The 12,911-nt window shown below is 37.3% G+C and overlaps 1 protein-coding gene across 1 annotated transcript; it reads left to right on the top strand.

The window, feature by feature from the left end:
• Window positions 1-1,144: 1,144 nt before the first annotated feature.
• LOC113291686 lies at window positions 1,145-3,565 on the top strand. Its single transcript, XM_026541188.1, has 4 exons — window positions 1,145-1,880; window positions 1,998-2,211; window positions 2,674-2,987; window positions 3,147-3,565. The coding sequence occupies exons 1-4, from the start codon at window positions 1,145-1,147 to the stop codon at window positions 3,563-3,565; spliced, it is 1,683 nt and encodes a 560-aa protein (XP_026396973.1).
• Window positions 3,566-12,911: the final 9,346 nt, after the last annotated feature.

Below are 12,911 nucleotides of genomic sequence, written 5' to 3'. Positions count from 1 at the left end.
CAATGGAAAAGTGGGTGAAACTGATCCTTTAACTAAGACAGGTTTGGTTGCAACTAGGATTCCTAAACCTGTTAGGTATTCACCTTCGACTCCTCTTTGTGATCAACTAATGGCTGGTGAATTTTCATTGAATAAAAACAAGTTTGATGTTCTTAATATAGCTCAGGATGTGGCGGAAAGTTCAGATGATTCCAAGTTCAAGGCTGAACAAGAAGCTCAAAGAGATTGCATGAATACCATGCACAAGGTGGTAAACTCTACGGTTGGAAAAAACTCTCACCTTGAAGCGATTTCTGAATCCGAGTATGATTTGGGTTTAGAAGTTTCAAATTTAAGAAACCGTGTTGAAAGAGGTAATTCGCCAAGATTAAATACTTTGGCTTCTTCTCAGTCAGTTAATAACTCCTCCAAAATTAATTAGTAATGCGTGTTCTTTATTGGAACATAAATGGCATTGCACGCCATGCTGCAAGGTGCAAGTTACAAGAGTTACTTAAGGAATACAAGCCAGATATTTTTTATGTTGCTAAACCAAAAGTACATTGTACTTTTAATTTTATGCAAGGGTTATTTGTGGATGGTTACAAGAAAGATATTATTCATAATTCTGATGGTTCTTCTAAAGGAAACATCTGAATTTTTTGGTTGAATGATATGACAAGGCCTATAGTTGTGAATACTAGTAGGCAAGCTATTATTGTTGAAACAGAGGGTGTGTTGGTATCCTTTGTTCATGCAAGCTGTTTTCAAGTCACTTGAGGAAGGTTATGGCAGCAAGTCTCTTCAGTTGATAATAATACTTCGTGGTTGGTGATGGGTGATTTTAATTGTGTGTTGCGTAATGATGAGAAAAAAGAAGTCCGTGAACCGCAAACTTCAGTCATTAATGATTTTAGTGATTGGATGGATGACAATGATCTCTTTGAAGCTGATTTTTTGGGTTCAAAATCCACATGGGCTAATGGTCAATCTGGTGTTCGTATAATCCTTATTGGATAGAGCTATTATCAACGAAGCCTGGATTAATAAGTTTGAGAATTGGAGGTGTAAAGCTCTTCCTCGTGAAGTTTCCGACCATTCTTCCCTTATTGGCTTTCCTTTTGTCAACCCAAGACCGAAAAGAGCACCTTTTAAGGGGCAAAAGATGTGGTTTTGTCACCCTGACTTCATGCGCATGGTTATTGAGAGTTGGAATGCTCCTGTTTCTGGATCTCCCGCTTTTATTTTTCCTTTCAATATCAAAAGATTAAAGGCTTCCATGAAAGAATGGAATTTAAGGGGTTTTGGCAATGTTTATGCAAAGCTCAAAAAAGCTAAGTTGACTATGGAAGTTGCTCTTCGTATTTCTGATGAAGATCCGGAAGACATTACTAAGATAAATTATGCCAAAGAAGCTTCAGTTACTCTTCAAGAAGTTCGTGCTCAACAATCCATTATGTTAAAACAAAAGTCGAGAAATAAATGGCTCACAGATGGTGCTAGTAATACTTCTTTTTTTCATACCAATATTCGAACTCGTAGGAGCAGTAATATGATTTCGGGATTGGTGGATGAAAATGGGAATGGTCTCACTGATTATGATCTTATTAGAGACCATGCGGTTTCTTTTTTCGAGTCTAAGTTTAATAGTTATGAATTACCCATTGATGAGGAGTTATTTCATTATGATCATAACATTATCTCTTCCGAAGATAGTCAGAGAATGGATGAAATTCCTTCTATGGAAGAGATGAAGGATGATGTTTTTGTTCTTGCCGCTGATAGTGCTCCTGGCCCTGACGGTTTCTCTGGTTGTTTTTATAGGCATTGTTGGGATGTGATTCAACAAGACCTTTACAATGCTATTACCTTTTACTGCCAAGAGAAAATAATTCCTCAAGGTACTAATTTTAGTCTTTTGATTTTATTAGCCAAGGTTAGCGGAGCCAACACTCTTCGTAACTTTAGGCCCATTGGTCTTAGTAATTTTTTCTTTAAAATTTTTACTAAGATTTTAGCTACAAGGCTGGGTAGTGTGCTTGATAATCTTGTTTCAGAGGAACAAGTTGCTTTCATGAAGGGTAGAAACATTCATGAAAATATCAGTGTGGCGTCGGAGATGGTTAATGAGCTTAAAACCAAGCGTCAGGATGGCAATGTGGGTCTTAAACTAGACATCACCCAAGATTTTGACACGGTGAGTTGGTCTTTCGTTTTGGAAGTTTTTCGGAGGTATGGTTTTTCTTAGAGTTGGTGTTCTTGGATCTTGTCGATTCTTAGCTCGGCTCGTATATCTATACCTGTTAATCGTAGTCCTTAGGGTTTCTTCAAGATTAATAGAGGGCTAAGGCAAGGAGATCCTTTATCCCCTCTTATTTTTGTTTTGATTGAAGATGTTCTTAGTAGAAATCTTTCAAAATTATATCTTGAGAAGAAGATGACGCCAATGCTCTCAAAGAAGAAAAAAGATATTTCTCCTACTCATCTTTTCTTTGCGGATGACATTATGATTTTTTGTAAAGGTAACATGAAGAGTTTGAACAATATGCTTGCTTTGCTTGGCAAATATCAAACGGCTTCGGGTCAAACTGTTTGCCGTCAAAAGAGTAAGGTTTACTATGGTGGTGGTTCTTTGAGTTGATGCACAACAATCACAAATCTTCTTGGTATGGAAGTTTCTACTTTTCTGGACAGGTATCTAGGAGTTCAAATTATGCCTAGTGTTGTTAAGTATCGTCACATTAGCAATGTGATTGATAAAATTAAAAATCAACTTGTTGTTTGGAATGGTAAAATGCTCTCTTTTCAAGACAGAATTGTTCTTATTAATTCGGTGATTGCTAGTTATTCTATTCACAACATAGATGTTTATAAATGTCCTATCAAGTTTATTAGACAAGTTGAGCGCGTGATTCGCAATTTTCTTTGGTCCGGAGATGCTGAGGTCTCAAGAAATTTTTTTGTTGGGTTTACTAAAGTTTGCTGCCCTTTGAATGAAGGTGGTTTAGGTACTTTTAGTTTGGCTGTCACAAACAAGGCGCTTCTGATGAAACTTTGGTGGAATATTCGTTCTTCTAACAAGAAATGAGCTCGTTTCTTATGGGCGAAATACACTTCTCGTCTAGGGAGAATTAAACAATATGGTGTGAAGTCTTCAATTCTTCCAGGCATTCGTTTAATTCACTCTACTGTGGACAAGCATACCAAAGTGATTCTTGGTGATGGGAGGTCTACATCTCTTTATTTTGATGTTTGGTATGGTAATGAGAGTATTGCAGACATGCTGGGTGAAACTGACTTTGATGGTTCCATCATGGTTAGTGATATTATTGTTAACAATAATTGCCAGTTGCAGGGCGAACATGTTCAACAGTTGATGCGAGCTGGTGTGGACCTAACAAATTTTTTGGTGCTGCAAGGAGGGGATGATTGTAGAGTTTGGATGCCTGAGATGAATGGACAATTTTTAGTCTCGTCCGCAAAACAGATCATTAAAAATAAGTATGCAGTCGCTGATGTATATGGTCTCTTGTGGAGGAAAGGCAATACACCCAAAGTTGGTTTCTCAAAACTGGAAGCTATGTAGAGAAGCATGCGCAACTCAGGACAAGATTAGGAGCAGATTCAAGTTTGATTTAGCCAGCAGATGTTACTTATGCAAGCAAGATGAAGAATTCCTTGAACACATTTTATGGAGTTGTCCGTTTGCAGCCAATATCTGGAAGTGGTGTGCAGGCCTGTTTAAACTCAGTCCTCAATACGATATTGTGAACTCGTACAAGGCAGATAAAAGGAGAAGTCGCATTATAAAGGGTTTGTGGTTGTTGGCCAACATGACAATTCGTTCGGAGCTGTGGCAGTCAAGAAATATGGCTTGCTTTCAAAACGCAACAGTGAGTATTCACTTCTTCAAACAACGAGTTTTCCATTTGATCCATGGTTTCTCTATTCATTTGAAGAGTTTTATGCATAATACCTCGGAAGATCTGGAGATTTTGAACTGTTTTGGTGTGCGACGTAGACATGTAAAGAATATACAACCAATTGAGTGTTTCTGGGTACCTCCAAACATGGATGAGTTGTTATTGTGTTGCGATGGTGCTGCCAAACGTAACCCTGGTAGAGCGGGAGCTGGTGTGGTAGTTCGAGACGCTGACTGCAATTTCGTTGGGGCTATGAGCATTGGGTTAGGTCGAACAATTAACTTCTTAGCAGAACTTTATGGAGTGATTGTTGGCTTAGAATGGGCTATGAAATGGTCAGTTCGTAATGTCTTGGTGAGTCTTGATTTTATTGGTGCTATTACTGTTTTTAAAATTCAAATCTACCCTGGTTTGCGAGACAAAGGTGGAGACATTCAAGATTACTATGATTCCATTCGGTTTGTCCATACTTATCGAGAGACTAATTTTGCAGCTGATGTTATGGAAAAGAGGGGCTGTCTTTTAAGGAATGGTGAAGGGATGAACTTTGATAAGAGACCTTATTTTTTAAATTCTTTAGAATATCCTAATGTCCCTTATTTCAGATTTAAATAATTTGTAAGTTTTTGGGATCTACGGACCTCTTTTCTTGTAAACTCTTTGTAAATATTTGTTATTCATCAGTACAGTTGGACTTACAAAAAAAAAGGACTTGTAATTATTTTTGTTGCTTGCTTGTTTGTTTTTATTTATTACAAAAAAAAACACGCACACACCAATTGCATCTTCGTCCGACACCGATTTTAGGAAGACACGTGGTTTAGTACGGTGAACCCTTTGGGCGTTATCATCCGAAACACCACAAACCTCAGCCTTGTACTTGTGACCAGTCTTTGACTGTAGGTATATTTTGGTGTAGGTAACCCAAGCTTACCTAATTTAGTTAGCCCAACATTGCATGTGCACATCTTTTGGTTGACTTCTTGTATGCATGAACGTAAAAGAGACGCCCTAGGTCGGTTTGTTAGAGAAAAACCTAGTAGTTCTATTTTAGAAAACAAGAATCTCGACTACCTTAATCTAGAGACCTCTAATTTTGGAAAGTCTAGTGTTGAACGTCAGTCTCTTAGTGAAAATCTTGGTGAAAAGCCTAGTAATACGGTAGTGCCACAAATGGCAACTTTGAAAACTTTTCTAAATCCTACTAGGACCACTCGTCCTTCATGTATCAGGTTATCTCAAACGGAGGAAAATTATGAACTGAAACCTGGGACCTTACAGCTGCTCCCAATCTTTTTAGGGAAAGAAAATGAAAACCCCTATTTTCATGTTAGGAACTTTGAGGAAATTTGTAGTACCCTAAAAATTAGAAACCTAGATGATGATGTCATGTCCCCTATCTTGTTGGGCACCCTGGATCTAGTTAGTAATTAGCTTTTGAGTGTGTGTTTGGCACTGTGCTGGGACACTGCCTTAATAAGTTAGAGTCTGTCTTCCCTGTTTTGGGATTATCAAGTAATAAAATGAAAATGTTCTTCTCTCCCAAATATCGTCTGTTCACTCTATCTCTCATCTGTTTCGTGTAATTCTTCTTCTAACCCTCTAATTCCTCTCCCCTTTATTAAATTATCTCTATCCTTAGAGATTTATCCTGTTTCTGAGTACTAATTGTAGTGTAGATCATTACAAGTGGTATCAGAGCAGTCGATTCTTACACTGCGCTACCATGAATGATTTTGAAACATCACTCGTCTCTTCCTTGGCGACGATCTTTGCTAATCTATTGAATACTTATGAAGAACATTTGTTGAAGAAGGTACTTGGATCCGGTGATGATTTACTGGAAGCACCATCAGATTCTAATTCTCAAGCTGATTTGAATAAGGTTGTTGACAACAAATTAAGTTTCAGTGATGGAATTGATAATACGGGTACCAATTCACAATTGGTAACTGATGCTGGATCTGAAGACACCGGTTTAGTTGGACCTGAATTATTCATTCGAAGGTGATTGAAGACGAGGTTGATGTAAATTTAAAATCGATTCCACATGATTCAAGTGATTCAAGTTCAGTAAGTCAATTATTTCAAAATTCTTCAACTCCTAGTCCAGCAGATGAAGGTAATTTTCGAACTACACCAATAGTTGCTTTCTATGGTGTTGATGGATTTAATACTGTTAATGAAGTTCAGAAATACAATGGGAATTCATCGTTTCTAGCATATCAGGAAGGTAAACCATTCATTTTTGATAATAAAATCCTTGATGTTGCAACGGAATTTCAAGTTAGTAAGGTTATAGAGAGTGAGATGAAGAATCTCAAATCGTTAAATCAGAATTATAATGCTGACCTTCAGCAGTTTGTAGATCGAAAGCTTATTAGAGGTCCTAATCTGAATACCTTCTTGACTAGTGACCTTAATTCTTTTACTTCGAAAAACTTCGTTACCAATTTTAATTCCTCAGTTAAATTCGTACCAATTTTTTCTTATAATTCTGATGTTATCGAAGATTTACTGGTTCCACCTACCACTCGAAGTACTTCTCTATGTGATACATTATCTGGTTTCAATTTTATTCACATACTGTTTGATCGAGGAAAACTGTCTGAGACCATGTCTTGGAGTTCTTTGCCGAATAGTTCAGATGTTGATTGTTCAAGTTTTTGTCAGCATGATACTTACACAAGGGTGATATATTTTTGGTTGGTTCGTGTGTGTGCTCATAGAGGAAAATGCTCCTATTGTGTCATGTTTTTTACTAGAATGATAATTGATAGAGGAAGAGAGTTTGATGACCTTGTTTCAGAGTTAGATTCTGCTCATGGGTATTGTTTAAAACTGTTGAGGGCGAATTCTGAGTTTTCGTTTGCTAATTTTCCTAGTTTTGCTTATGGTTATATATTATTTGATCGTGGTAAAAGGTGTGAAACCAGTATATGGAATTCCTATGCGAAGGTGCTAGTTGCAGCAAGTTCGGGAATATTTCAGAATTTATTGAACTACATGACAAGCAATAATTATGAGATGGTTCATTTGGGTACAAGAGATTATGTAGTGGCTGCAGCTGCAGTGCCTGTGAAAACATATCAAAGAATTCGTGAATATGGTGATACATTGGTTACTGACATAGAAAACTCAATGGTTACTGCGAAGCCGAGATGTGGTTTACTTGAATTGCTCTGTTGTAGCGGGGATATTGCTGGAAGGATATTTGATCGAGGGAAGACATACTCTAACTTATTAAGTCAGTGTCCCAGAACAAACACACACTCAAAAGCTAATTACTAACTACATCCAGGATGGGTGCCCAACAAGATAAGGGACATAACAGATGATGATTTGAAACTTAAGTTATTCCCCTTTTTCCTGAAAGATAAAGCCAAATCGTGGCTATATAGTTTGACTTCCGGGTCAATCGAAACTTATGAACAACTTACATCTGCCTTTTTGAACAAGTTTTTCCCTAGACATAAAACATCGTCTATTAGGACGCAAATCTGCACGTTTTCTCAACGGGAGGGGGAATCTTTGTATAGGTATTTGGAAAGGTACAATGATCTATTAGCCCAGTGTCCTCATCATGGTTTAGAAAAGGTTAGGCTAGTTCAGATCCTTTATGAGGGTTTAGATTATTTCACTACAACCACAGTAGAATCTATGTGTACAGGTGGGTTTGAAAATCAAACAGTTGATGATGCGATGATAAATTTGATGAAATCGCCGAAAAGACCCAACAATGGGAAAATAATAGGGAACCCCAGAAAACAGTTCTTCTATGTAGAGGGAACGTTAATAGGGTAGAAGGAAATTTTGAGTCAGATGCCAAAATTGCTGCTATAGCAAAAAGGTTAGAAGCTCTAAAAATGGGTCATACTAGTGGTAGAATGGAGCCTTTTTGGGAAGGCAAGACTATTGAAGAGAAAGCCAATGTTCTCTATAATAACATTAGATTCGATAACCGTCAAAAGTTTGACCCATATTCAGAAACCTACAATCCTGGTTGGAGAAACCATCCGAACCTTTCATGGTCTAAGGGCCAGCAGAGTCAAAGTCAATTTAGTAATTCTAATGCTCCCCCAGGCTTTGGCTATACTAAGAATCTTTCAAGACCAGCTTAGTTTCAGAATCAGTTCGATAAGAAAATTTCAAGTATGGAAGAAGCTCTCGCTTTGTTTATTCAAAACACTGAAAAGATGCACCAACCACTTTCACAAAGCATAAAATCTAGTAACAGGATAGGGCAAGACAACAGTCAAGTTATTGCCGAGTTAAAAACCCAGGTTAGTCTGATAAATGAGTCCTTGAGAGAAAAAGGTAGGTTTCCTAGTCAAACACAACCCAACCCTAGAGGAGTTCATGAAGTAGGTGTAAAACCATCACATCATACTGTAGTGAGCATACTGTAGTTCACCCCTCAGGACCAACCATAGCTGAGGAGACTGATAAAGTTTCTGATGATGCCAATTTAGCTCCTGAGAGGCCCTATTTTATGCCTAGAGCCCCATTTCTCCAACTATTAGTACCAACAAATAGTGAATCCAACTTTAATGACATAATGGAGGTTTTTAAGAAAGTTACCATAAACCTTCCGTTACTAGAAGCAATTAGGAAATTTCCGGCTTATGCCAAGTTCCTTAAGGATATGTGTACATGAAAGCGAAAGCTTAGTATCCCTAAAAAAGCCTTTTTAGATAGTCATGTAAGTTCGATCATTCAGAACCCCATAACTCCTAAGTTAAAGACCCAGGTGCACCTACCATTGCTTGCACGATAGGAAAATACAAGGTAGAGAAATCTTTACTTGACTTAGGAGCTAGTGTAAACTTACTTCCTTACCATGTGTACTTACAACAAGGACTTGGTGAATTAGAACCTACCAAGATAACCCTGCAGTTAGCTGATAGGTCTGTGAAAATTCCACGTGGTGTGATAGAAGATGTTCTAATTGAGGTCGAAAAGTTTATTTATCCTGTGGATTTTTTGGCCTTAGATACCCAACCTGTCCCTGACCCAGAGAACCAGATACCTGGGATTTTAGGTCGCCCATTTTTAGCTACGTCTAATGCGATCATAAACTGTCAAAATGGTATCATGAATCTATCTTTTGGTAATATGACTATTGAGATGAATATTTTTAATGTCAATAAGCTACATTCTGAGATAGATGACACATGCATCGAAGAGGTGAACATGATAGGAACCTTAGTTCAGGAGTCATTACCAAACATCTTATTGGAAGATCCATTAGAGAGTTGTTGTCCCATTTTAGCCTGGATTTTGATGATGATAGCAACATTGAACAAGTAAATGCTCTGTTGGATTCTATCCCTATGTTAGATATTGATCGATAGAAAGCTAAGTTCGAACCATTAATAGCTTCCGAGTCTACCTTAATACCTTGTTTAGGCCAACCTGAAACTTTGCCTGTAATTATAGCTTCCGATCAGGAGAGTAGGCCAGAAATTATGCATCAATACAATAAGAAAGCTTTAGGGGATCTTAAGGACACAAGTTCTACAGTCTGTGTGCATCAAATCCATTTAGAAGATGAGATATCTGATTATAACTTAGAGAATACAATTGACCCTTTTCAGGAACCTGATGGTATAGAAATTAGGAATATTGTGATTAGTCTATCTAGAGACACCCAAAATTCTAAGTTTGGGGGTAGTGATCGTCAAGTATCCCCATTAGAAGTCCCTAACTTGGGACTCGATCCTAGTGTTCCTGAAGTATTACTTGAGTCTCTTCCGACTCTGCAAAATGATCCTCCAGATATTGTCCAGGAGGAAATCCGTCTATTAGAGACCCGTTGTTTGAATGAATATAATTCTCAAGACATTCATATGAATCCCAAGTGGGCGCCGCAGAAAAACCCAGTTGTCTTGCAAGAAATTTTAGATCAGGTTGTGTGTTTGTTCATTTTTCTAATCTGGTGCAGTTGTCTCATAATTGTGGTAGTCTTATTTGGTTTTGTTGATCCACAGTTGTTTCGACTATTGATATATGATTTGAAAAGGTAATTAGCCATTTTGTGGTATATATGATGTCTAGATGAAGAATTTAAACTTAGCACTTCTTGGGAGGTAACCCATGCTCATGCAACACGGTAATATCTTTCCTTAACTCGTTTGCTTCAAATGGTAACAGTTTCTCCTTGTTCATGTTTTTAATTTTATCTTTAGAACATTGAGGACAATGTTAGATTTAAGTTTGTGGGTATGGGAGAAAATTTTTAGTTGCAATAAATAAACTCCAGAGCCTAGAAATTTATGCCTATTAAGGATAACACTAACCAATCTAAGTGGATGGAAGCATCTTGGTTGTAGGAGTTGAGGAACCAATCTGATTAGATGGAAACATCTAAAGAGTCTATTCATAAAAGCACAGAGCTCAGGTGTTAGAAATAGCGTGGTAGTTTCGCCATATCTCGTTGAGTCCTTTTCACTTCTGTTTTTCTTTTATTTTATTTTTAAAATATGTTTCTCTAAGTTATTAGGTGGGGCTCACGAATCAATTTGTTACCACTGCTAGGGTGAAATAAAGTGATTGAGATACCAAAAAAAAATAAAAAATAATAATAATATTATGAAAAAAAAAAGAAAAAAAAACTGAGACTAGACCATTAGACAAACCGAAATAAATTCAATAAAGTCGACCACTGGTACCCTTGTATATGCCAGTTGTGTTGAACTAGAGCTAGGATTATCGACCACTGGTTCCCTTGTATATACCAATTGTATTGATATTAGTCAGACTAGTATCTCAGTCCATTAGAATAGATTCATTTTGGCAGTGGCCTTCAGATAGATATGATAAACACCGTTCATCTAGTCAACATCAAAACCATCTATGTTTTTCTATATCCATCTTCTTAATCTATCCATGTGATTTGTTGACTCCGGATATTGATGTTCATAGTGCGACTATCTGAGTAGAGCTCTGTCACTTATATATGAATTTTAGTATGCTTGAGTGCAAACTCGTGTACAATAATTGGAATTTCGCATCAGGGTACTTCCTCCTGTAGTCAATAAGTATGCAAACCAAGGAGATTCTTTAGTGCCTTCCAAGGTTCTGCGTAAATAACTAGTGCCTGGAGTGTAAAGGTTTTGTGGGTATATCTCTTGTAAGCCCTCCCGAGACTACAACTCGGCCACTGGGGCCACCCAGGGGTTTAAAGGCTTATTGCATACGCTAAATGCAATCGATGATGCCTGCGACAATGAGTTGGGATTTTATTTTGTAGATTTGATTTGCTCGAGGACTAGCAAATAATAAGTTTGGGGGTATTTGATAGACGCATTTATGTGTCTATTTTGTTCTCAATTATGTGTATTGTTAGTGCTCGATCTTGTATCTATTTGATTATTTTATGTTTTTGTAGGTGTTTTTGGAGAAATAAGCTTTTGCGGAGAATTTGGCTCGAAAAGTGGTATTTGGACCCTCGAGATGAATTACTAAAAGCACCTAAAGGACGCGATAAAGGCACCCAGAAGAATTCATAAAGATACTCAGGAAGATTACTATGCGTACCCTAAAATTACTATTTCCTCCCCAGTTGCTAAAGGGAGACCAACACAGGATAGGGGGAGGTCATCTTTTACATTTTGAATCTTCAAAATTGGCGGGAAAAAACTAGTTTTCACGGAACAGATCAGGGTTGGATTTCTGAAGAGATTCAATCAGCGGAAATAGTTTGGATGGACTCATAAGGGTTAAACAGGCCTGGTAAGGTCGTTGGATTGGATCAAATTTGGCTAAGACTCGGGATTAGAGCAAAACAGGGAGTTTGAAGTTCCGGTAACCTGTATATTTTCAGGGATGATTTCGGATGGGATCTTACGCAACCTTCTCATGGATTTGGTTTGTTATGGGCTTGTTAAGGTAATAAGGCTTGGTAAAGGTCTTTGAATCGAAAATGGAAGGATTTTTTCATGCGTGGAAGAAAACAGGGAGGTAGAGTTTTCTCGGGTATATTTAATTTTATTTGTGGAAGTAGGGTGAAAAGATGAGGTTAGAATATCCTCTACTGGATTTTTTTCTATCATAGAGATATTTTGAAGTCACCCACAGATGCGTAGAAAATACAAAGAAGGAAAGAAATCCCCTGGCCTCCGGAGAAAGAAAAGAGAAGATTTCATCGAGATTTCTTGTCCAAGAGGGTTTCCGTGTGTATAAATAGAACATGGGTGAAGCCAGAAGGGTTATCGAGAGTTTGGGGGAGGTTGTCGAGTAGTTGGGTGAAGTTTAGAACATTGCAGAGCAAGAAAGAAAAAGTTCCTGCTGCTGCAAGGGAGGAAGAACACGAAGAACATTGGGATGATAAAGTCAGTCGCAGAAAGCAGTTTTATATCCAACCACAGATGAGAACTATCGTTGTTTGTTCAGTTGCAAAAGGCTTTCTGTGACTGCTGTTTTATTACTTTTTGATTCTTTTCACCTTTGTAAACACCTTTTGAGCAATGAATTCATATTTTGAGCGTGTTTCCAAAAAGATGAGCTAATTACCTCGTAACCAAGGCAATGGATGAAGCTACTTACACATGATTGATGTGTAATTATTTTATTATCTCTAGTTTTATTACATAATTCACTTAATCACTGCTTTTGCAGAGTTTCAAACTGTTTGCATGATTTTCCTAATTATTTGTCATTCAATTTGATAGGTTATGCTTTGTTAAATCTATTTATAATCTATGCTTAAGGTTTACAAGTAATATTTGAGAATTTGTCTGATTTTTAGTGAGTTAAGATAAAAAGAGGACTTAAAAGTTTATTAGAGTTTTGAAATCCTTATGAATCAATCATGAGTAGTATTGGAATCCAAAGTCTTGGTTATTTCTAAAACCCCGATATCACTTTCACTTAAGTTTTATTAATTTTAGCATTAAAAATTATTCTGAAACCAAAAATCTCTATAAGTCTTTGAACGAACTTTTCTCATCACTGTAAAAACTATATCAGGAGATTAATCTCTCGGTTGCAATCTCAAGCTTTCACAAG

Source organism: Papaver somniferum, chromosome 6 (genome assembly GCF_003573695.1).
Source record: "Papaver somniferum cultivar HN1 chromosome 6, ASM357369v1, whole genome shotgun sequence".
Taxonomy (NCBI): Eukaryota; Viridiplantae; Streptophyta; class Magnoliopsida; order Ranunculales; family Papaveraceae; genus Papaver; species Papaver somniferum.
This window is presented reverse-complemented; position numbering and strand designations above follow the sequence as displayed.